The 26139-nt window shown below is 31.8% G+C and overlaps 3 protein-coding genes across 3 annotated transcripts; 1 reads left to right on the top strand and 2 right to left on the bottom strand.

Moving 5' to 3' along the window:
- Nucleotides 1-2337: 2337 nt before the first annotated feature.
- On the top strand, nt 2338-8254 carry LOC134278283 (C-type lectin domain family 17, member A-like). The gene is made up of 5 exons (XM_062760599.1): nt 2338-2428; nt 4076-4155; nt 4392-4488; nt 7146-7368; nt 8131-8254. Exons 1-5 carry the CDS (start codon nt 2338-2340, stop codon nt 8252-8254), a joined length of 615 nt encoding a protein of 204 aa, XP_062616583.1.
- A 7507-nt stretch (nt 8255-15761) lies between these two features.
- On the bottom strand, nt 15762-24715 carry LOC134278282 (glucose dehydrogenase [FAD, quinone]-like). The gene is made up of 10 exons (XM_062760598.1): nt 24695-24715; nt 24222-24411; nt 23932-24063; nt 22565-22686; nt 21911-22078; nt 21260-21404; nt 19013-19149; nt 18381-18546; nt 16967-17201; nt 15762-16226 (listed from the first exon to the last, which is right to left on the bottom strand). The coding sequence occupies exons 1-10, from the start codon at nt 24713-24715 to the stop codon at nt 16031-16033; spliced, it is 1512 nt and encodes a 503-aa protein (XP_062616582.1). The 3' UTR covers nt 15762-16030.
- Nucleotides 24716-24818: 103 nt separating this feature from the next.
- Nucleotides 24819-25997, bottom strand: LOC134278281 (uncharacterized). Its single transcript, XM_062760597.1, has 3 exons — nt 25877-25997; nt 25318-25560; nt 24819-25042 (listed from the first exon to the last, which is right to left on the bottom strand). Exons 1-3 carry the CDS (start codon nt 25995-25997, stop codon nt 24819-24821), a joined length of 588 nt encoding a protein of 195 aa, XP_062616581.1.
- Nucleotides 25998-26139: the final 142 nt, after the last annotated feature.

Raw genomic sequence — 26139 nt, 5'->3', positions numbered from 1 at the left:
CAGAAAAAAACTTGATATACTTCTCACAGTGCATAAAATACGTCATTTTTACCAAAAAGACACCATGTCGACAAGTTTGCTGCGATCAGTGATTTGTTTATAAACTGTTACTGGGATTTAACTAGCAACTGGTTTTAATGCAATGATAAGTTTTGATGTTGTTTATTATGCAAATACAGTTTACAAATTGCAAATTATTTAATTTTCTAGCATCATGAGGAATACAAATTGTACCCATTTTTGTGTGACGTCACAGTAAACATTTCCCGTTTAAATTAGGTCCCGCCCCCTTATCCAAGCCTTAACAATACTGCGTTCCTCGAAAATAAATAATTTTTTGTAAGAATTTCTCATTAAAGTATTGCTGCTTAAACAAGTGTCCTCACCAAAAATTAAGGTACCTTACCAGGTATTTGGACAAGACTCCAGAGAGTGGTGTTTGATAAAAATTCTTATGGTAAATCTTTTTAATTGTTCAGGTTACAAATTTTGGAGAACTCATTTTGGAGCATATTTAATAAATAAAAATAATACTTATCAGATGGTTTATTGATATGTTAAAAAGTTTATTATGAAACAGCAATGTCACATTGAAAAGCCGCTGCACAATTTACTCAGCTAAATTATATCAATCAATTTTACTTCATTATCGCTGTAATCAGTTCTAACCAAGAACTCTTTGGCTCAAAGTAACTCCAAAAATGAAAAAAAGCATTAAAAATTAATTTTTTTCTTATGAACTCGAAGAAATGAACCAGTGAGGTTAATGAAGCATATGACGGACAATAGAAGAACCTAATTGTTTTTTATCAACGGCTTGTCACCTATTTGCGCCTTTATGGATTTAATACACTTTAGCATTATAGCTGAAAACTATTGAAATTGAATGTGTGTGCTATGTTCACTATTTTTTTCTTAACATGTGTAGTTTTAAATCAGTTTTTATGTAATATGTTAATCAGTATTTAGTGTTTTAATTGAAGAAAAAATCATATTAGATAGGAATATGTGGAAAGGATATACCTTGGAGTTCTTATTTCTACTTTTAAGCGTATTCAGTGGATGCTTCCTTCCTCCATCGTATGGTTTTCGATTGATAAGAGATTTTTCTTTTGACAATCTATTACCAAAACATGATCTTTACTTCATTGACTCTATCGAAAAATTAAGTCAAGCAGACTGTGCTTTACATTGCTTTATGCAAAAATCCAAATGTAACGGAATCTTATACAACACCAACCTCCAATCGTGTAAACTGATGAGATGCCACCTTAATGAGAAGTCGGTGAAAAGGAAAAAGGTTGCCAGGGGGTGGACATTCTGGTTTCGGAACGATGGTAGGTATTTTTTGGGTACAAAGTATGCAAAAAATTCTAGGTGTCTAGGTTTCCTGTTGCTAGAAACAACATCATCCCCCCAACAGACATTAATATTGATGTGATTTTTGCAGAAATCAATTTGACTCGGCACAAAGAATACTCTTTGAAAGTTTAAAAAGAAATGATGAGAAGTTTAAATTTTAATCCTTTCTTCCCCTGAACAAATAATTTAACTTTGAAAACATTTGATTGTTTTGAATTTCATGTTGGTAAGCATTTAACGGGGCCGACTTAAGTGAAATAAAGCCTATTTATTCTTTTAAAACAATTATTTTCACAAAATTAATAAAATTGGACAAAATTAAGGAATTACAGATATAAAAATCTAAAAACGCTTTTAAATAACTTATTTTAAAGCAATTTTAAAACTATAGGTAGATTAACATCGTAATAGTTTTTTGTGACGTTAGGATAAACCAAAGTTCTTTAAAAGGGGGTCATGAAACATAATATAAGTACAAAGGTAAACATTATATGACGTGGAAGTTTCAAACATAAAGAATTAAGAATTAATTATTTCTGTAATGAATTTATGTAGATCTTTTTTATCTGTCATATTTTGTAGTACTCCATAAAAGAGTAAAAATTTGACATTTTGAGATTACCCCTCTGGAAACCAGACGGTAAAAAGGAAAATATAGGCTAAGATTTTTTTGGCCCTCTGATTTGGTGTGTCCTTTAGAATGATGCAACAGTTTATAAATAAAAATTTGCTGTTAACCCTGCCACAAAATTAGTATTGGTTCAAAGTTTCGAGATACACAGAGGTCAAAGAGAGGTCAGAAAATATGTCAATCCAAATCTTCTCATTTTAATGCAATTTTTATTGATTTTACAGCACCTTTTTTTCAGAATACATAGAGCACAAGCTTGCCTATCTACCAAGTTTATTTATTTCATACTCTAGTATCAGATGCATTTTATGTATAAAAAACTCAGATATGCAAAACTGTGGTCTATGTCTCCTAAAGAGAAACATGATGAAATTCCACCAGAATTGGAAAAATTTGGGAAACTGTCTTACTTCTGCACCCCCTTGCTGCCTCCGTGTAAAAGCTGAATCAAATATAAGTGCTGGTTTTAAAATAATCATCATTTAAAGTTCTCAACTGCAAACTACCACAATTTTAATATTGTGCTGATTTCAACATCAAATAAGGCGCCAGATTCGGCCGTTACCAAACCTTGTCCATTGTGTTTTTTTCCATATTACATGCAATATAGTATTACTAATCGCATATTACAATTTGAGCAAAATGTCTATTGTAGTTTTTCGTAATATTTCCTTTGAATAGCAAAAAATGGCATTTTCCCATACAATTCTATAGTAAACATACCCGTATTTTGAGACGGTCCCTAAGAAATACATCAACGAGAGATTTTCCATTAACTTGGTATGTCACTGAAGTCAATGTAAGGTACATATTGTGTAAAATTGAAGAGTTTCCCTATTGTAGTTTTTACACAATAAAACCCAAGTCAGTTCCTTTAAACTTAACCTTCACTTAAGGAGGGGGCAGTCAATTTTAAATCTGAATAATTTTTCAAATGTAGCTTTGCAAGTAAGACTCTTGGTACACAAATATGAACCTACAATCGAGTAGTTAATGACACTCTTTGCATTTCCACTTTGCGATTCTAGAATTTATTATCACCATGGACTGAAGAAGAAGCATATCTTCACAAAGGAATTTGATTGTTGCACATAGAATGATACGTTACACAGTCAGTGAGGGCAAAAGCAGAGACATTAAGATTGTAAATGGAAACTTGTATTGCTAAGGCGAGACGCTGAACAGATACATGCATCTATTTCACACCCACAATGGCTTCACGTGCCATATTGGACCCCACGCCAATTTTTGGACACTTTAAATCGTTTTTCTCTAATTCAAAATGATTGTATAAAGTGACATGTGGTAATGAGAGTTTTCAGAAATATATAAGAATCTATGAGTTTGATGAGCCCGATTTGTTTCCGAACTCAGTCATCTAACTAATCAGTCATAGTGTTGCAAGACTTTATATGTATGAAATTTAATAACACATATTAATGTGTAGAAAAAGAAATAGCCATGGCTTAACCTATTTTAGTTAATTGCATGTAAAACACAAGGCATATTTTGTATCAATGTAAGGTTTATGTGTATTTCTAATGATACTTGGACAGAAACTTTTTCATTCGTGTAACTGATACAAAAAAAAAATAAAAAAAAAAATTATTAGCACAATAGAATGAACATAGCTATATCCGATAACAATATTTGATAGACCTTAAGTTACGCAGAAATGGGCGTCTCTTTCTTAAAATGGACAAATATGTGTGAAAAATTTCTTCTCTTCATAGCAATTTCTCCATGGATCTGACATCAATTTATCACTTCTACCTTTTTTTCTAATTTGAATAAATTGGTTTGAGACCAAAAACTAGATTAAGTTCTCATCCAGTAACAAAATTGTCATAAAAATTACTAAATGGTAAAAAAAGAAATACAATGTAAAAGAAAAAAAAAGAACAAAGAAATACCCGAGCATTATAAAAGAATAAAAAAAAGCCATCATTTGTATCCAAAGTTTATTTTTCTTCAACAAAATTGATATTTAATTTCTCGAAGTTACTTCTCAAAATATTCCAAACTTCAATGCCTTTCAGCATTAAATATGTGATATTTCCTTTTTACTGTCTATTTCCTTAGTTTGTCAGCCAGGATGGGTTCCTTTTGAGAACCATTGCTATTTCTTAAACAAGACGGAAGATACCTGGGAGAACGCAAAAGTAAGTTAAAAGTGATTAATTTCATCTAATGAACTAATCAGGACACTGCTGGTTCCTATACGAAATTGGAATAGACGGCATTCTAGATTTGACGATATTTTAAACAAATAATTTCATAAAAGGAAGATTTTTGATTAGACAAGTTCTAATGTACACATACAGTTTTTGCTTTTCTTTTTCTGTTATTTTACCATATATTCATGCATATTATTGATTTACCATATATCAATTTTTAGAAACATTGTGAACAGAATAAAGCCCACCTACTGGAAATAGAAACTGAAATAGAAAATACTTGGGCCAGGGAGACCTTTCCTTATCCCAAGAAACATGGTGAGAATGTAAAGTTTTAAAGATTTGATATAATGAGTATTTTTTCCCTTTGAAGAAATTGCAATTCTTTTAACCGTATTTAATATTGCAGTGTCGTGTCAAATATTTTCGTTGAGTAATATTTTTCATGGATAAAGAAGAATATATTGGGACATTGATGTTGTGGCTTAAGCAGTATTTATTTATTATTATCACTATAATCATTATTCAAACTATGCATTTGAAAGAAGATTGTCGGACAATGCGTGCAAGATGCATAAAATTTCTTACAAATCAGAAACAAATTTAATTTTTGGAATAATGGCAATTTTTCTTCTGTAGAAAATGAATCTCTCACCATGAACTATTTTTTTGGTAAAAAAAAAAAAAAAAAAAAAAAAAGAGGTTCTTTGAATTTAACGAGGCCCAGTATAGTTGGAAATTACGAAAACGGATTAATAGAATTCTTTAATTCTTGGAAGTATATTTGTATGTATTATGCTAAGAAAATTAGAATGAAAGAACTATATGCGGTATATTGCATATACTTGCCCCCACAAATGTTACACTTTGAAAACTTCATGAAATGTGCTGAATTCAATAAATTGCATGAGAAATATGAATTAACAGAACATATTATAGTTTCAAAGCAGTTTATTCACAATTTTTGTTTTTATGACGTCACAAACTAGTCCAATTTTAGAAATGTTTTCAGAAAGAGGACAAAATGGACAAAATTTCAACAATTTTAGCTTTTAAATTTATAGAGCGCATGTTTGTTCAGGATTAATATTTACATATTTCATTGATATTATCATTCTACACATTATATTAAAATATTGATCCTGAACACACATGCGCTCGGTGACTTTTACTCAAAATATCGACGAAATATGTACATTTTTCTGTAGAATTCATAAAAAACTGAAATTTACGTCATGTTTGTGACGTCATTACGTACATATGACGTCATTACTTATGAAAATATTCAGTGCTTTGAAGTCAGCATATACTCCACTGTTTAAGAACTTAATTAAATATACCTCAATCAAAGTTTGATTTGGAGGGCAAATATTGGTTATTACCGAATAAAGTTCTTTTGTTACCTTGCCTTTATTGTAGTTAAATGGGGCACTTTCAAGATATGGACCATTTTGGTATATTTATATACAATTACATACTAAAACTCCCAAATAAACAAAGTAATTGACAAATCAAAAAAAAAAAAATAAATGATGAAATGTTTTGTTTTTCACATAGGCAGCCTTTATTTGCAGTGAAAAAAGGTACATATCAAAGCACAAAAATAGGACTTAATTTATCTAACTAGATATTTTTATAAGTCTCAATGGGTTTTAAAAAAATCAACAAATGATTGTAGTATTGTATTAGTTTCTAAAAATTAAATTATTCTTACATTAAGAAATAATTTTCTCTCCAGACTTTATTTTCTTCTTAACACACGACGTTGTTTTACGTGGAAAAAAGGGGGGGGGGGGTAAAAAGGCGACAAAATTACGAATTTTACTAATATCAGGAATCATATAGGAAAATAATATATATTTCGTTACATTTGAATTTTTCATAGACTTCTTTTTAATCTCAAGCTAAACCATGCATATCTAAGTCCGCAGTCAAAAGGGGTGTGTATATACTCATCAACATGTTCATGAGAAAGACTAAAAGCGTTTACATTGGTAGTAGTGTTTGCTTGTTTTTTTCTAACTCATTAACTGAAATAAAACAAGATAAAACGAATGAATCTGTACCAAGAAATTGATACCTCAAAGTAAATTATGTTCTACAGTTGATTATTAATTTAAGAAAAAATCAAAACATGTAAATAATTGAAATGCCAGAATGAGCCAGCTTTCAAAATGATTAATCATGACGTCATAATTGATTTAAATCCTGGTCCAGTACTCTGCGGCTATAATAGAAATTAATTGATAACTCAGTTTTGAAAATTTGTCATAAGTATTACCGATACCTTCATTCAATTATATATATGATTTTAAGGAGTCAAGAACAGATATAATTTATCCTTTTCTGAGAGACTGTAGACATTCTGCATTCATTTCCCTTGTCTTATAAGGTAAAAAATATCTAAATTTATAACTCGTTTTCTTAATGTTTTACATTGAGAATTGGCATTTTAAAAGTATGTCTTTTTTATTTACCATTCTGTCTGATACACCTTATTATACCAATGTATAGTAATAAATTCACCATTAAAGGAATAAAAATCTTAAGTCTAAGAAAATCTTCGGTATCCTTTTTTTTCGTAGATCATTACTTTGTCAAAAAGTTTTTTTTTAAATGCACATACCTTAATTATATAATTTTAAAAGTTGAGTAACACCTACCTATAAAAAATCGGGTTGTAAAATGGAAAAATTGTCATTTTTATACCAACTTTGAATTTGCCTGCTATTTAATAGACCTTAGAGATTGTTGCAAATTATAGAAATAACCTCATTTCAAATGAAATATCAAAAACAATTGTGTTTTAATTTGGATTTTTTTTCACTTTCTTATTTGTCAAACCCATATTCTTTTACATTTTATGGAAATGCTAATACGTTAGTCTCTTCAAGAAAATAATGAAAATGAAACCCTCACAAAAATGCATGTGATTTCACAGATTTACAGAATTTAAAAAATTGCATTTTATTCAGGTAGGTGTACTTCTATGTGTGCATGCGGAAGTTGGATTGGGGCAAATGATATCGACAAGGAAGGTGATTTTACCTGGAATGGGAACACCAAAACAATGTATTCCAACTGGCATCCTAGTCAGCCCGATAATGGCAGAAATGGCAACTGTGTCCAACTTTGTCCAAGTGGACTCTGGGATGACACAAAATGTAAAAAGAACAAACCATTTATTTGTGAAAAAGAGTGAGAAAAATCGGCTATTTCTGAAGGAATTATTGTTCAATATTTCATGTCATTACCTAATAATGTCCTTTTGGAACAATCCTATATGCAAAAGCATAGATATTACTGGATGATATCTAAAATAAAAATTAATTAATACCTTTGTTTTCCTGTTAACACTGTTTTAGCTAAATTTTTGAATGGTTCTATATATAAGATATTTGATTTATGTTTTTTTTTATTTTTACCAAAAGAATAATAAAGTCAGAAAATGTAATTTTCTTGGGCATATTTGGTGGAATGTTTCTCAATTGATATAATGTATATATCTGTCCAAGTGTAGAGAATAATGTATGGCAAAAATTTATATAATTAATTTGTGTTCTTTGAAAGACGTATCCATAATTGATTAACCGTAGTTTGGACATTTAGAAGGCACTTGCTTGCTTAGTTGTATGTGACTTAAAGCTGTCAGATTGTGAAGAAGACTTTATATTACACAGTAAAGCAAACCACTGGCCTAGAGAAAGCAATGGATAACGTGACCGGTCGACAGGGAATGCTCAATCCATCATGGTACCTGATCCCACCTCTTATGCCTTAGAGGTCTGTGTTTGCACTGTTCCTGATTTGTGTTGATAAATGGAAGTATTTTGAACCTAAGTATTGTTAGTTATATCCATATTTTTTTCGTTTTACCGAATTTGTTTTCCACTTACAAGAAAATGAATTACGTTAACAAAATACGAATTATGATACTTTAATCATATGGGTATTTTTTAGCTCAGTGCTAAGAGTTCCTTTAGCTTTATTAAAAAAGTCCAAATGGGCTGTTTTCTCTACAACAACTGACTCTGGACAGTCGTGTAAACTGACGAAAGACATCCTAATGGAAAGACAGCGGTGAAAAGGAATCAAGCCAGGAATAGATATTTCGGTTTTAAAATGGTTTTTCTGATATATATGTAGTACGATATCAGAGAACACGAAGTTCACACCTAGTATATTTTTATGGACTGTTTACATTTCCAGTAGAGGATGGAACGCTAGGTGTGACCGGTCAGCAGGGGATATTCACTCCTCCATGGCACCTGATCCCATCAATGAGGTTTTGGAGGATCGTGTTTGCTCTGCTCCCATTTTGTATTGTTTTATGGACTTTGATATTGAACACTGCTCCTTATCTCCATATTATTCGTTATATCTACGCCATATGGGACTGTTAAAGAGTGAGATATATTCAGAATTTCTATTAATACCAAAAAGATGTATTTGTCAATTAACCACTTTTAATGTACAGGAACCTTGTTAAAAATAACTGCATAGCGCGCCTCTCATATTTTTATGCGTTCACCATAAACAGTCACATACTGTTTATATGAAGGTTGTGGATGAAATATATTTTGTAGAGCATATAGATTTCACTCATTTAAAAGTAAGTAAGGTAGAAAATGCTTGGGTGATGGTGGGTGTGCAAAAACGTTTATTTCTTTCATCAGCATCAATGAAACGAGAAAAAAAATTACGCTGACAGGTCAGTTATTGACAGCATCAAAACACGAAACCACGAGGATCCAAAATAGTATTGAATCATGAAGAAAAAAAGTGTCAGAAATTGTGTTCTGAATATATAAAACTACACATATAAATTATGATTCCTGTTGAAAAAAGATTAAAATATTGTGTATCCAGTACATTCGATCACTTTGATGATTTCCTGGACCTAACTCCGGCGACTAAGTCTACTCTACAATGTACCAAGGGGAAAGGTCCAGCATTGCAAATTAGGCAGGGGTATGCGCGGTCAAATGTTTTGTCACATACATAAAAAATGCTTTCGGATTAGGTGTAATGTTCTCATAATGTCATAAAGTTAAAATATGTTTCAAGTTTTTATATGAAGAATTAAACATTTTCGAATTAAAAAAATGGGCAAATGTTAAGATTTCACACCATTCATTCTCCATTATCCCGATAGCATAAAGAAAAAACAGAAAAAAAGAGAAAAGATGTACACACTCATAGCATTAACGTCATTCCTTTCATTTAAGTTTATGCTAGAATATAAATGTAATATTATACCTCGAATACAAGTGACTAACATTTTCAGTTTTGCAAATAAATTTTGCTTTAAATTCCCAATTCAAGCCATTAAAATATATCTTATGGAAGAAGTTATAAAATTCCCAAAACCGTTTTCTTATAAAAGGTATTTGAGATAAGATTATCAATTAACACAAGGACGTGATCTTTATCTTTCATTCATTTTTTATGACGTTATCAATCCATATCTAATTGAATTGTTAGGAAATAAATATAAATTTAGCTTATTCCTTTTCTTCGATGACAAATTGGTGCACAGAAGCTTCTTATTCACAAATTAAATCAATGTAAAGCAGTAAATCGGGCGCAAAATTATCGAAAATGTTTCATCGAAGGTTCCAAGGAAACAAGAATGAGTATGTGAGTTTTAAAGAAGAAAACACACAAACATTTTGCATTCATAAATTGTCCTGAGGTTCTAAATAATTTGTTTTAAAATGCAAATTCAACAAGACTGAAATGTTTTACATACGTTTACTATATCATTAATATCAAAATACTTACTTTAAAATTACTTATTTTCTTGGGGGTTTAATTTCCGTGGTTTTCAAGGTATGAAAGACCCTCGAATTTATGTCCACCAGAAAATGTGATTTTTAACATATATTATTACTGAACAATTCCTCAGCCAAGAAATCAAATCCTCATGAAGCAATATATTTTCCTCAATCCACGAAATTTTGACCCCTCGAAAATATCTGATTTTACAGTATTAGCTTAGTCAGTGGATGTTAATGTTAGAAAAATAGGATGTGAAGTTAAGTTTCCAAGCTATTTCAGCACTGAGTTCATTATATAAATATATAATAAGGGAAGTGGAAGTCATAAAGTAGATCATAACTTTTACTCATTAGCTTGTCATCAATATCTTTTTTTCCTACTAAATAACAAATTATAAAACAGATTTGTCAGAATCTGTGCTCTCTTTCATGTAGAGTTCAGAGATAATTATCCAATTTTGTAGCAATGAAAAGGGAATTTAAATTGTTAATTGATGACATATGGTTTAAATGCATCTCACATCAAGAGGTTTTTACGATACTTATACAGTACCCTTATCGCCATTCTTTACAATTTTATTGTGTCCTATCGTGCGTGTATCCTATCGTATCGTGTTTTCCGTTTATCAGGTTTTGCGATTTCTATCGTGTTTTCCGTTTATCGTGTAGATCGTTTATCAGGTTCTATCGTGTATCGTGTTTTGCGTTTCTCGTGTATATTCGGAAACCCTCGCTTTTTATCTTTACTATACAAAGAAACTACTGAGCTATTCCGAGTTTCTTTTTCGTTTTCTTAACTAAAATAAGATTACTTCTACCGAAAAAGGGAAAAGAAAGTTTTATCCCTTTCTTTTTCATCATTAAAAGAAATATTAAAGCGAAGAAGGAAAAGAATAAATAAATAGCGTATTTCATAAATCAATAAATTGCTTAATTAATTAATAATGAAATAAATAAATAAAATAATTATATCATGGTGAAGCAGAGAGTGATTGTCAAAATTTAAACAGTAACTCTATTTTCGGAAATGAAATTTTAACCGATCGCCTGGTCTTTTTTTTTCTTTATAATTTATCGAATTGTATGATTTATTTTATCAAAATTAAATTTTAGTAATATGATTTTCTTAAATGAATCAGAGTTACTGGAGAAAGATTTTTGGTAAGCTGCGGTGTATGCGTACCCAAAAAGCAATCAAATAAATAATAAGCAGGGGGGTGATATGTATCTTTTTAAATGCATTATTCTTTTTTTCCTTGTTTATCGTCTGATAATATTAGTAATATGTTTACGACTCTGATCTGCATGTATGCACAATTATTGAATGTTTTGATGTTACAAAATAATAAAGCATAGGACAAATAAAAAGTCATTGATCCAGATGATTTTAAAACCGATTTTGGTTGTAACGTTAAATATTCAAATTTATTTTTTATCACTATTTAATTAGCTAATTATAAATTCCTTGAAATATGTCTAAATTTAAAAAAAAATCAAAATTATAAAATATAATGCATGAAAATATCCTTCCCAATTTATCACACCATGGCTGTTACTATAAAATAGAAGTTTTTCATTGAATTTTTCTGGAATTAGATAACCTAAAAATAATATATACAGGGAAAAACATGATGTTTTAACAGCTTACCTTTTTGGCGTGGAAATAAACTGAAATTATAATGCATCGGGGTGTCAAATCGAAGACCTTTCCTTACCAGAAAACTGACACGTACATGTATGTGTAATTCTCTAATCAGCACCCTGCCTTTCTGTGCCAACACCCCATCCCCTTCTCCCCTAACTGACACCTCGGCCCGTGTGTGTGATCACCGTCAACATACCTGTACTGTTCTCTCACCTGGAGTCAATTAGTAACCTCGAATACTACCTGGTTCTAATGAAACGCATCTACATATTTTCGGGATTTTCTTCCTTACTTATGTGAACAAACTTATCAAAGATTTTATTCAAAATATATTAAATAATTGTACAATTTATGGATTAAAAAATCATCTCATAGCTTGAATTTTAAATAAAAATTCACATAAATCAATTAAATGAAATGAAGTCCCTAAACTCAGTCCGCTGATTTATTTCATTTTGTACAATGTTTCCTTCATGTTTATGTAAATAAGTCTTTTAATAAACTTTAAACAAAAAAACACTGCACTTATGGTACATGAACTTTCGGATCATCGAGTTTTCTGCGTATCACGGACAGAATTAATTCTAGGAAACAATTTCATTGATCGTACAAACGGATAAAATAGTTCTAACATTCTAAACTATAAAAATCAGCTTGCATTATCTTTTTACGGAATTTTTCTACAATAATAAAACAAAAGAAGTCGTCTGATTCCGCCGTGATCATGTAAGACATTCGTCAAGTAAATACACCGAATCAATTTATATTATTAATCGATTTCATTCCATACGTATATAATGTTAATTTAAGAATTCAATATTATTTTTAGCTATTTGGTTAGATCTCGTTTATCTAATTTTAAATTGGTTACGGACTTTCAACATCCCGCCCTTCGAATATGCCTTATATGAGATTACCGGGTAAGTCTAAAATAATTTTCAGAGTTTAATAATTCATTTGCCGACTGAAAACTATTTTTTGTTATTATTAGAAACAGTACACACAAAGTTTAATAGCAATGATTTATAATTATTTAGTCGGAAAAGTAACATTTCACTCTTTTAATATTTGTTTATTAATTTTCATGTTTTGTATTGTAAAGAAAAAAGTATTTAACCATTCAATGTTCGTTTCTTAATACGGGTTTTAAGTATCTGATATGTAAATGTTTACATGTACATAAGCCAGAGCTTAGCCTAAACGTACATGTACATGTGCAGTTGTAGCAGATTCATATTCTAACAATTATTTAGATTTCTATTCAGGAAACTCATTTTCTTAAACTATATAGTTCTTGATAGATCTATTATGTTAAATTTATTAATTTTGTTAAAGCCGTTTCTTTGAACCTTTCTTTCGGCCGGTCTCCTACTTGTATTCTTTTCTAAGATTTTAATATCTAATTGCGATTTTTGGATACATCACAGACTGTAAGCTTTAGACATTAAATACAAATATTTAATTTATTGCGTAAATTTCTTCCGTGAAATAACTTAGTACTTGTAGATAAATTTATTAGATAAAAAATTTAAATGTATATATTTTCATAATAATAAATCTATTTGTAGAGTTTCATAAATTTGAAATAGTACCCGTGAGAAACGGTATATAATTACGCAAGGATTTTAGTGCAACAATTACATGTATGCTAAAATATCCATAATTAAACGATTCATAGTTCAACCTTAAGATGAGAATTTCGGACTTTACAAATAATCGTAAATCCACACCCTTGAGTAGAAATTTAAAATCATAATAATCCATTTAATCATTGTCAATTTTTTTTTATATAATAAACAACTTTTGTAAAATTACCTGAGTGATCTCAAGTTTTTTTTTTATTATAATAATTAAATGTACTTTATAATTTAGATTTGAAGCTTTGCAAGTATTCAAATTAAAATATTGCAGTAACTAAACAAAATAATTTTCTCGTCTTGTCAGCGTTTATCCTGTCGTGAAGATCGTTTATCAGGTCTATCGTGTTTTGCGTGTATCATGTTTTGCGTTTATCGTGGTTTGCCTTCATCCTATCGTGCGTGTATCCTATCGTATCATGCGTGTATCCTATCGTATCGTGTATCCTGTAAAGAATAACGATGCAGGTACTGCATAGATTTTTAAATTAATGACGTCTGTTTCAACTGAATACAAATGACGTTTGCAAAACAAGGTGGTTAATTTTATTAATTTTTTAGTTATTCAATTTTAAAAATTTACACACTTTATACCTATTGTAATTCAATTATACAGTTGGGAGAACGCGTGATCTTCAAAAAATACACATATTTTCAGCGATTATGAGTATTTTTTTAACATTAACATCAAGTACGTATTGTGTGAATAATCAGAATATTAAAAAAAAAAGTCAGGTCCCACTAGTATGAAAAGACATAATTGTAATTTTTTTTTCTTTCTTTTAAAATAAGTAAGCTCCTTTTAGAAGAAAAACTTCAAGAAAATTTTTGGAGAAAATTGTTGGTGTTTTATCGATGTAATATTTACACAATGTACACCCTTCAAAAACATGAATTATTATATTTGTTTGATGGTAAAGGATTTCTTTCCTTATTAAATTGTTATATTTCCGTTGTTATCAATGTAGTTCTGTAAACTAACATGTAATTGAAGCTTAAATGTTAGTTCTAAGGAACTCGATTATTAATAAAAATTTTGTGACCGAATATCTTTTTTCATACTAATGATTTTCATACGTATTGTTAGTTCATTATTTATACACTGATATGACGACGGATTTTCCCGTTATTTCACGATCATGACAAGTAGCACACGGCGGATGTAACTCCTACATGACACCTGATCCTACTTCCGATGTATTGCAGGTCCGTGTTTGCTATGCCCCTAGTTTCGAATTGTCTTATGGAATTTTGATCTTGAATACTGTTTGTTATCTCTAAATGTTTCATTTTGGAAGGTAAAGTGCAGATAATTTTAACTAGGCAAACAAAATAAAAGTTGGATATACGTTGACTACTTTAAAACTTGGACCCGTGTCATGTCGAACATTTTGTATATGGAACATTCTTAGTACTTGTGTACCAAATTGACTATCCAGGAATTATTTTTCGTAAACATAGTTTTTTGAAAGAAATCACGCAAGATGTCAATTCAATGGCAATGCAACACTTAACGTTTCAAGTCATTTCAGCCTTTCTTATTACATCATTGTTGCTTGAATCACTTCCAAACCAATTCTCTGTCGCACAAAGTGACACCAAAACTAGAATACATTAAGTATTTAATAAGGGGTAGAAAGTGATCAAATGTTTGTTTTTTTCTGGAGAATAAAAAATCTCAGTGGGATTATTGACGCATTTTTTGTTGATAGGAGATCAGTGCCATGGAGGAGTGAACATGCGCTGCCCACCGATATCATCCACCGATTGTCTACTGCTCTCTTTGCAATAATGATCATTAGAGCATTTGTATTTTCGGCAGAGGTAAGGCGCATGACGGAAGCGTTTACAGAATTAAAATAGTATAAGAATAAATAAATATTTCTTTAAAAATCCACCGTGATTCGTTTCACAATTTTTGCAATCATTACTGAAACATTCTAGCTTTATTTATGTCCGTTTTGTTTAATTCTGTAATTTAGAAGATCCGCCGAACATTTAAACGTAAACATTATAATCGTTATATAATTTGTCGTGTTGCATGGACGATTACTCCCAAAAAGAGTTTTAAGCATTTGTAAAAACATTCTCGACCAGGAGTGAAAGATGCATTTTAAAAAGTAAAATGTAATGAACAATCTTTGCCAAACATATACAGCATTTATATAAACCTGTATAAATGTAATATGATGACACCTACAAAAGAGAGCGGACAACATAAAATTTTGAAAAAGTAAAACACTTAAACAAATGTTTGTTGTTTTTTTTCAAGATTTTTATTCCTAATTTAAAATGAATAATGATTATGACATAACGATGATAATTATTCATTATTGAAAAGTGAAGCAATGCTCATTTTCAATTGTTATTTAATTAGGTTGCATCTCCATATTTTTGATGAATATCACACTATGTGTACAACAACTTTAAAATGAAAGACACTTAAGCTATTTACAGAATGATAAGTTATCTGATTGAATTTATTCTATGTTAGTGAAATGAGAGGAACATGTAAATTTCAGTGTCCCTCTGATAGTCTGCCTTGTATTTCTTTTTGTCTGTCAGTCTGTTCCATTTTGCTTTCCCCTTTTTCCTAAATGCTTGCAGATATTTTTTGTTGCGAATACATTCGATTATTTTTTACTGTTTTATATATGCTAAAACGCGTTGATTCTGGACACTTAAAAATCAAAATATATCCCTAACCAAGAGAGTGTCATTCACAAAAGCAACTTCTCATATTGGTGGACAAATGTTGATAAATCCAATCACATCTAGAATTTTGAATATTTCGAAGATTATCCTTTTTTCCTCTCTCTTAATAACGTTCTATAATTCTGCAGTCTTTTCCGAATTGGTTTCACATTATCAATTCCCCGAATCATGTCTGCGGCTTTCTCTGCAATCATGATCGTTGGAGCGTTTGTATTTCCAGACGTAACATGGCGCATGACGGAAGCGTCAACTACCCTCAGGTTGCTTACTCCCTTTACTCTGTAAGTATTAAATGTTGTTAAAAAAGCTAAGAAGTACGATCTTCATATGAGTGAAATACATGGAGAGCTAGTGAATGGTGACTTTCTTAAATCTAAGCGATATCTGGGCATGTGTACCAAACCATAACAGAGTTTGAAATCTTACAGAGACACCTCTTACGTTTTCAACCCCTGCCTGAATATAGTTTATGTTTCAAGACAGTATATTTTTGTTTAAAAGACCAATGATGACCCCCCTCCCCCCCCAAAAATGGATTGGTATATATTTTTGGGCATTATTTCATTGAAAAAAGTGCACACAATAATTTCTAGAATGTAAAGAAAGTGTCAGTTAACCTTCTTTAAGGTTCAAAATTTCGTCTCTTTACTTTTTAACCATCTTATTAATCTATAGAAATATTTTCACTTCAAATCCCATTTTAGTGAATATTTGAAAAAAAAAAAATAAAAAAAAACTTCTTCACAAATCTTGGCACATTTCGACAATTCTTACCATGATGCCCTGGCGTGAACAATGCAAAATGTGTAACGTCGAGGTTATATTCAGACATTTACCGAAAGTTGCGTCGGTTTATTAGGCGAAAATTTCAGTATAAATAAGAGATTTTTGAAATCAACAGAATAAAATTGTTGTTCGAACAAACCATGTTAATTAACTTACATGTATATGAGAATACATTGATCCTGAATCTGAACTTCTTAGTCATCGAAAAGCTGTATTTTTTAAAAATTTCATACCTTAGTTGTGGATCCACAACAGCTGTTTTATCGTTAGCTGCCCCCATTCTACACGTGGAGGTTGTGTGATGCATAGTTAAAAAGTTGAGTGCTACTCTACATCTCCAGTAATCGTCTGATTGGTATGGAAAATGTTTACAGTAAAGGAAATAGTTTTCGTCATAGGGGTCTAATGGTGATGCTCCAACGGATCTGAATGCTGTTGTATTGGCTAACCTTAATAACTGCCTTATTCCTAATATAAAATATAAAGTTTTGTTGAACCTTCCTATTTAAAGGGAACCAATGGTCTTATAAGGCATTGGAAAACCGTATGTTACTTGATTGAACGTGAAATTTATATACAACCAGAAGCAGGCCTCGAAATGTTCTTTGAAGAATAAATGACAAATGCTAGTTGTAAAATTAAAAATGAAGAAAGTTACTGGTCGTTTTTTTTTCCCTCAAAAACCTCCAAGAAATATATTTTTTTTATTTTTGCATCATTAAATTGTTGAACAAATTAGCATTCGATATTATACAATTATGGACTTCAGCGTAGGTCGATATGTGGTTATAAGGACTCATGGCAATTGATATTGTCCAAAGACACATAAAGTGATAGCGACCGAGCCTGCGAGGTCGCTATCATTTCCTGTGTCTGAGGTCAATATCAATATTGCCATGAGTCCTTATAACCACATATTGACCGTTCGCTGAAGTCCATAATAGTTATATTATATAATCACTCAAAGTGAATGCACTGACACAGTCCTAACTGAACAGACTCGATTGTCATTTCGTCACAATAGTTAAAACACGGTTTTTATATTAAGACGTCACGTTCTACGTAACTTATGTGCAACAGAACGGTGTGTCGTGCGATATCATTTTCAGCGGACGCGCTTTGGCGTCGACATCACAAAAGGAGGAATATCACCTGACGTTCTTTCAGCCAATGAAAATAACGAAAATAATCTTTTTATATACTTTATACAGGGAAATTTTCGCCCCGTGTAATTTTCGCCCTTTTACACTTGTTTACAATTATGCCCCGTTTCAAATTCGCCCAGTCCCACTTCTATTTAAGAATTTATACTTTGTTCTTTGAATTCGCCCCGTTTTAAATTCGCCCACTTGTGACAAGGGCGAAAGAGGCGAAAATAAAACGGGGGCGAAAATTTCCCTGTATACAGTAATATTTGCTGTTGTATATAAGTATTGCAGAGACTTTCGCAGGTACCTGACTATGTGTAAATATGCTTAAAAGAGTATATGTGCGTCAGGTATGTCGAGAAATGAAATTCTTACACTATTTATTAAACATGTACCCATATACAAATTATTTGCAATGAATACATTTCTCCGTGTAAACAACAACTTATATTCATAAACTTGTGTTTTATATTCATTACAATAAAGTCTTAAAATTTACCTTTCAATAGCATTTTCATATCATATGGATGATCTAAGTAATTGGGGTCTATACGGAGCGGATCAAACGGATCACTACTCTGAAGTTGAATCCTCCCTCTACTTTTGGGATGAAGAAGTATACATTGTACCAGAAATGAGCCATGTGGTGTGTTGCTGCCACTCTGCTATAAAGTATGAGATCTGAGAATATGTGCAAAACTTTTATGAGGACTGCCAAGTTTCTATACATATAAAAATACATTGTACATGTAGCATCTTGATCTAGACACTTGAAAGGAAAAGAATGCATTAACTATAATCATGGGTCGTTTATAGAATGTTTTCGGCAAGCAATAAAGTTAAGGAGATTCTCAATGTTGTATCCGATTAAAAGTGCAGTAACACATATTCTTTTGTCGGTCAAAGTCGACGATTTTAATGGATATACATGCCTAATTCAAAGAAATCGTAACTTTAAGATCAAAATAAATGACTGGATAAATAGATTCAATAAATAATGTAAGAAAAAAAAAAGAAATTAAAAAAGCCATTCAGCCAGTAATATTTTGGGTGAAAAGAATCCCTTTGGAGCCTATCTCATTTTTTCAGAAATTTTTCTATGAGAAAGATATCAGAATTCCAAACACAAACCTTGAACATTTCAGTTAGCTCATCGATAAAAGGAGAAATTCCTGAAACACTGATAAATGAAAGTTGTAAGTATGGAATCAAGTTGTCATCATCATTGAGAAATGCATTTCCCTCTTGGTGTGTTTTGCTCAAAGGACCTATGAAATATTTATAAAACACAATGGAACAACAAATCATTACTGATACAATGTAAAGAAGGAGCAAAATGAGGTTAAAATGTACCTAACTTTAATCATCATAAACGCCACTGAAAAGATTGATTGATTGATTGTTTGTTGTTGTACATCTCATTCAAGAGTTTTTCACTCATTTGGAAATGTCACCATGTACCGAAGAAGGGCTTCAAATGTTGATATTTGCTTGGCAATCGGGGCCATTTAGCAGTGATGGATCTTAATCATACCAACGCCTGCCGTGACACAGGACTTTATTTTTAAGCTCTCATCTGAAAGACCCAAAGCTTTCAATTTAAGTGCCAAACACATGACAAAGGCACACTTGCTACCCATTTTGGTCCGTCGCGGCCGAGATTCGAACCCACAAACTCCCGATCACATAGTGACCGCTCTACTGACTGAGCTTCCGTGACCGGTCCAATGAAAGAAAATTGTTATAAAATAAAGATAAGTTGATTATAGAAATCTAACACTAAGGAGCGTCATGGATGTCTATTTCTCGATATACAAACAGAACCTGATTTGGATTCAGATGATCCGCGGTTGATCCTCTAATGTAGGCAGTTTTAATATTTGAATCAATGATGATAAAGTATTTGTGTAGCGTCGTCCTTTAAAGTGCTTCTCTAAGGCGTCTGACCTGTCACGGTACATGTTGCTCAGTCGGGAGAACGCTCGATCCGTGATAAGACGGTTGTATGTTCGAATATTGGCTGTTACTGACCTAAGTCAAAGGGGTAGTAATAAGACGGTTGTATGTTCGACTATTGGCCGTTACTGACCTAAGTCAACAGGGTAATAGTTGTTACTTCGCCATGCGTTCGGCATTCTAATATGAATGTTGCAGGACCTTTGGAAGATACCTCACACACTCGAGGTCCAATGTCACGGCAGGTGCTGGTAGAATGAAAACCCCTCCCCGCTCAAGGCCCAAGTTCTGAGTAAAAGTTAAATATTAGAAGCCTTTCACCTGAATACTGTAAATGTATTACATTTGGTGTATACGATATTTGGCGGAAATTAAATTCCTAACAAGTTTGCGTAGATTTTAGATAGCGCTGTCTGACTTTTCTAGTCATAAAAGTTAATAAACAAGACATTAAGCGATGCACTTGAATTAGCGGATTCTGCTTTCCGCCGTAATAGCTAAAAAGAATACACAGCTAAATGTAATACTTTTACAGTATGGTGACGTCTCCATATAATTGAAAAATTTTCAAATGGAACGTTAAACAATAAACAATCAAACGTTTTTCTTGCGAGGGAATGTGATCGCTACACCTTCTAAAAGAGGAACTTATCTTAATGAAATTGATGGAAATTTAAAATCACAAGTTACGTCGATGAAATATGCACCCATTTTGTACCTTAAAGACTGACAGTGAAAACAATCAAGAGAATAACACTTGACTTCCTCGTGGACGAATTTATCGTTATCATTTTTATTCTGTGGAGTTATGTTAGAGTCCATAAGGGCTCAATGATGGTCAATTTACAAGACTTAATTTCGATTCATTTGCATCTCTTTGGTGAACATATAAAAGGCAAATAAATAGGACTACTCTTCAAAACACTGTCAACGACCTTTTGGGCCACCTTGAAAAAAATGATTATATCCATTAGGCTACGAAACGGCTAGTAGGTATTTGAAGAATGAGGAAGCCTTAAAGCGCATGGGGGCATTTGGAATACTGACATGGCATTTCAGCATGTGTATAAGTTAATAATGTAAATGAAAAATTGATTGTTGAATGAAACATTTGGAGAGCTATTTGCGTTTCGAATGATTTTTGTCTCGTCAACCTTCCCTCAATCCACACTTGATTTCATATAATAACATACTTCTAATTTTGTTTAAAGTTTATACAATTTGATTTAATTGTCGAAATTGATTGAACTAACTCAACATTTTTAGTCTATTTTTACAGGGGGATATTAAACTTAGTTTACAGTTACTCTCACTCAAAAAGAAATCTTTGGGACATTGCAAATGCAGATCCCAGTGCTAAAAATCATCACAATATTTTAAATCAATTCAAATACATGTATGTTTTTTAAAAAATAAAATTACCTGATTTTGATAAGCCGTATTCAAATGAATGAAATGGTGACTGGTTGTACATGTACGCTGAACTTGTGTTGTCTCTGAAGGATAGATGTACATTAATGTGATCTTCTAAGTTTTCTCCGACAGGCAGATCGGCAACCACTGGGATCTGTTAAAGGTGTATAAACATAATGATATTAGTTAGATATAACACTATATGCAGAACCTTATACAATCTATACTTATGAAGTATCAAAAGTAGGTACGCTTCTATAGTATGTTTCTGATTAATATCTTATTACATGTGATGCAAAGAAAACTTTGAAAAAAATATTAATATGAGAGAGGCAGAGAGCAAAACATATACCAGTTTGCCTCTAAGGTATATTCTCAGATCTTCCAAAGAGAAGAAAAATCAAATGTATTTTACCGAAAACCTTAACGTCATTCTTTATTACACTTTATTTGATTCTTACATCAAAATAAAGGGTCTTTTTCACCTTGAAGTAATTGCTATCGAGAACACCTGTAGGCTGATTTTCTGACAATTTGTTTTCGTACAAAGATTAATCTTTATATAGATTTTAATGTTTCTTTTCTTATAATTTGGATTAAAATATGGTAAACATGAAAATTGGACAAAGAATTCAGAATATCTGTTCATAATTTTCTTACTCCCAATGAATCCAGATGCTCCACAGGTCCGATTCCAGACAACATCAGAATTTTGGGTGAGTTTATGGATCCAGCAGAAATGATGACTTCTTTCTCTGCTTTAATATTGTATTTTTCATAGTTTTTCACCATGGATATTCCCACTGCCGTCCTTTTTTCAACTAATATCTGAATATCAGAAATTAAGCAGAGTTTTGGTAACAAAATCTTTTAATTATGTGTACGTATCAAATCTTAAAACTCAGCAATATCGATTTTGTAGTTACTTTTTACGCTCTTCTTGCTGAAGATTACGTTTTTTAAAATATTTGCCGGCTAATTAAAATAGACATTACAATTGACATTTGCGTTTTTAAAAAAAATGTTTCAGTACGTACTGAGTATTCGCCCGAGTATACAAGTTTACAATACCATGCTCACTGATGGCAAGATAGATATATAGAAATAGTTCTAGGCAATTTAAAAAAAATGTAGAGACAAGCTTGTTTTTGAAAGATACAAAATTCAAAACAAGACAGGAATAGAGATAAATATCATACATGTATACATAGAGCCATTCACAAAATTTCAAAAATAATCTCTGTTTATTCCCACACAATGGTTTTAAACAGGCTTTATAAATGTTAATAAAATGACACTTGAATTTTAAGATACCTTTGTAACATATGCGTTTGTTACCACGTGAAGATTCGGACGGTTCATGGCAGGTCTTAGGAAGGCCTTGGCTGTACTCCATCTTTCTCCGTTTCTCACAGTCTCTTGTCCAGGGCAATAGCCTTGGGTTGATCAGAAAGAGACGAATATTCATGTCATATAAAAACGATGATAAAATACCTTTGAAGTTATTCTCCCTTGTTCAATGCCAAACAACGGACGATATCGAGATAACGAATTTCATTCCAGATCTTAAGTTAAAAAAAACAGTACAAAATAGGAGCAGAGCAAACACGGACCTCCAAAACATAAGAGGTGTGATCAGGTGCCATGGAGGAGTGAGCATCCCCTTTAGACTAATCACACTTGCCGTGTGCCCCTAGTCGTACTTGGAAAATAATATGAAAATTTGTCGTCAATGTAGTGTATAAATTATGTAATACAATAAGTATGAGAAATGTCAGTCAACATTTGACTCAATGATAAATTGTATTTGCTGACAATGCCATTGTATCGACCATAGAACCTAAGAAATGATGACTTTAAAAGAGACTGTTGATATTCCTCTTTTATCAACTTGTTTGTCAATAATTTACCTCGTATTGGAATTTGTTCTTACGTAGAACATATCACATTGGACTTCAAAAGGATTCCCCCTTTACAACTTAGTTAACTTTTAGAGAGGACCTTAGTGAGTAGTGTCCTATGTCAAATCATTTTAAAATCAATTAATATAAGATTATTTACAACAATAATAGAGTAATTAAATTAAAAAAATTTAAACATCATGTATATCTATATTATACAGTCAATTCTGCCATCCCGAATAAAAGGCAGCTAATTTGGAAGAAAAACACCTGACTGTCTAAATGAGTAAATATTTTGTATTTAAACATTAATAACAAATTCTAAAATATAGACTTACAATACAAATATACATTTTCTGTACTGTAAATCACTTTTTATTCGCGAGAACTTTATTTTCGCGTTACTAATCGAGACAGTGTGCTCACGAAAATTTAAATTTCGCGTATAATAGTAATCCTTAAGATTACACAGAGCAATAACCCTGTTCGTGAAAATTATGTCTCGCTAATCAAGAGTCAATGACTATCTCGGGAAAGAAGGATATATAGATAACGAACAGTATTCATTTTTAAAGTCCATAAAACAATACAAAATAAGAACAGAGCAAACACGGATCCCCGAAACATCAGAGGTGGGATCAGGTGCCATGGAGGAGTGAGCATCCCCTGCCGACCGGTCACACCTGCCATGTGCTCTTTGTCGAAAATAAGGTGTCGCGAAAATTTAGTGATCTATAGTATTTCTTATGAGAGAGAGATAGAGAGAGAAAAGTATATAACCTATTTGCGTCCTTCCATTACAGTCTACCACTCTGTATCCAATTTCCTCCATTCCCCTTCTATACACATTGTCGCTGAGACATGTGGCTGTTCCTTTATTTATAGTTAGAGGACCGCCAATTCCATGATACTCTGTATAAATTCACAAATAAATATAAAATGTGTTCTTAATGCGGAGAATTTATGCAAATCAACATCAAAGTTAATGATTACATTAGGAATCTGCCTTTAACATGTTTAAATCGAGATAATTTCTTAGAAATATAGAAAACAATTGGGAATTAATATACGTGAATATCGCAGACTTGGTATTTGCATATCCTCAGACTTGATAAAATACGGCAGTACGTCCTTATAACTCCATCCATCAGCACCCTCTCTGGCCCAGTTATCATAGTCATGTCGGCTTCCTCTTATGTACTGCATGTAGTCTATTGAACTTGTACCACCGAGGACACGCCCTCTTGGCCACGCACATTTCTACAAAATAGATTTCAAAGAAACAAATGATCATTTAAAAGAATAAAAAGTCTTGACTGTGGTCTTCATTTTATAGGTTTACCGATGATAGTTATTTATAGAGACATAAGAGAAACTGTCATTAGTTTTGCTAAATTGTGTATTTTAGGAAGAGTTATGTCCATGGTCGTATGTTTTAGTGGTTTATATCTCATCTGGTAGATAGTACATAATATTTATAATATTCCAAATAAATAGCATATTCCAAAACAACTTGAGGTAAATCATTTATGCATTGTTATACCTGGTTTTTAATGAATTCCATAGAATTGCAAATTGAGAAAAAAAACTCAGTATTTGTTCTGCAAGAAAGATAAAACCAACCTTTATAATTTTATTAAAGGGAACGAAAAATAAATATCCCCATTTTAATATTCTGATACCCTATCTTTCTTATTATGACATCTAAATTTCTGTTGAACTGTCCTGAAATTCCAGTCATGTTTTGTCGTTTGCAAAACTCTTGCCATGGATGGGACCTTCATCATTTCATGTTCGTCCTCGGAACCTCCCGCCTCTACAATAAGCACCGAGGATCCTAGATCTTCCGAAAGTCTGTTAGCAAGAACGCACCCAGCTGTGCCGGCTCCAACTATTAAAAAGATAAGTTAACCGAAGGAAAGGAGTATATATTTTTTATGAATAGCATTTGATAAAAACAAAGGGAAAATATAATGTAGTTTCATTAATAATTAAATAAATGGAGATAACGAACGACGTATGCCTTAAAAGTGTAAGCATCCAATTTCTTTTTTTACAAAACGAACAGATACATGTAGTATACACTAAAAATAAAAATAAAAAAAACAAGGTGAAGGGCAGTGTTAATCTTCGTAAACGAAAAGAATATTTATAAAATGACCTTACCTATAATGTAGCTGTAATGGCTGTTTATCTCTCTATTTTCTCCCTCCTGATCCTTCAAATAATATTTTTCCATTTCTTGTTGTATATGGTTGTACAGAAAATGTAAAAATAAAACCCACAAAAGATTCCACCTCAATTCAACGACACAAGCGCAAATGCCGAGGTATACCAGAATGCCCAAATAGAAGAACGCAAACCATGAAAATAACCATATAATGTAGTCCACCACATTCATTACTTTCCCTTTAAATAAATGTTTAAAGTATGCATAGATCTAGAAACAGAAATTCCCTGCTTACTTTTAAATTAGGTTGTTATTGGTTTGTAAAGTGTATTATTATACAATGTAATTAGAAAAACGTCATAAAATGAAATACATGGAGATAAGGAACAGCGACATGGAGATAACGAACGGCATTCAAGGTCAAAATTAAAGTTCATTTATAATGCAAAACATGAGCAGAGCAAACATATGAACCTCCAAATCATCAGAGTTGGGATCATACGCTATGGAGGAGTACATATTCTCTGTTGAACGGTCAAAGAAAACAACTCTTACCTGTAAGGTAGTTGTGTATACTGCTCAGGATACTTTCTTCCCCTAAGTCTTTCTTCTCATACCAATGATTGTACAAGAGGACAGCAACCACCGCCCCAAATATAAATGATGAAAATGTCATGTCTATCTAAAACTACAAAAATGGATTAAAACCACTGATGGTGTAGTACAGAGCAAATCCTGAAGTCACAGATTAAAGAAATTCCAGCGTCACGTCCTTTTGTTTCTTATTTCCACGTTTGGTAATATATCTAAGCATTTTT

This window comes from Saccostrea cucullata, unplaced genomic scaffold (assembly GCF_032062105.1).
Source record: "Saccostrea cucullata isolate Sc308-1 unplaced genomic scaffold, CSIRO_AGI_Scuc_v1 ctg6855, whole genome shotgun sequence".
NCBI lineage: Eukaryota > Metazoa > Mollusca > Bivalvia > Ostreida > Ostreidae > Saccostrea > Saccostrea cuccullata.
The sequence above is the reverse complement of the archived record's forward strand: the minus strand, read 5'-3'. Positions and strand labels throughout refer to the sequence as shown.

Excerpts from the sequence above, each read along its gene's own strand:
- LOC134278282 (XM_062760598.1), bottom strand. The coding sequence starts at position 24,715 with ATGGAATTCATTAAAAACCAG. Across the intron at positions 22,079-22,564 it reads CAAACGCATATGTTACAAAG|ATATTAGTTGAAAAAAGGAC; the intron begins GTATCTTAAAAT and ends TCTGATATTCAG. Across the intron at positions 18,547-19,012 it reads AGCTAACTGAAATGTTCAAG|CAGAGTGGCAGCAACACACC; the intron begins GTTTGTGTTTGG and ends CATACTTTATAG.
- LOC134278281 (XM_062760597.1), bottom strand. The coding sequence starts at position 25,997 with ATGACATTTTCATCATTTATATTTGGGGCGGTGGTTGCTGTCCTCTTG. Across the intron at positions 25,561-25,876 it reads TATACACAACTACCTTACAG|GGAAAGTAATGAATGTGGTG; the intron begins GTAAGAGTTGTT and ends ATTTATTTAAAG. Across the intron at positions 25,043-25,317 it reads CCATTACAGCTACATTATAG|TTGGAGCCGGCACAGCTGGG; the intron begins GTAAGGTCATTT and ends TCTTTTTAATAG.
- LOC134278283 (XM_062760599.1), top strand. The coding sequence starts at position 2,338 with ATGTCTCCTAAAGAGAAACATGATGAAATTCCACCAGAATTGGAAAAA. Across the intron at positions 2,429-4,075 it reads CACCCCCTTGCTGCCTCCGT|TTTGTCAGCCAGGATGGGTT; the intron begins GTAAAAGCTGAA and ends CTATTTCCTTAG. Across the intron at positions 4,489-7,145 it reads TCCTTATCCCAAGAAACATG|GTAGGTGTACTTCTATGTGT; the intron begins GTGAGAATGTAA and ends CATTTTATTCAG.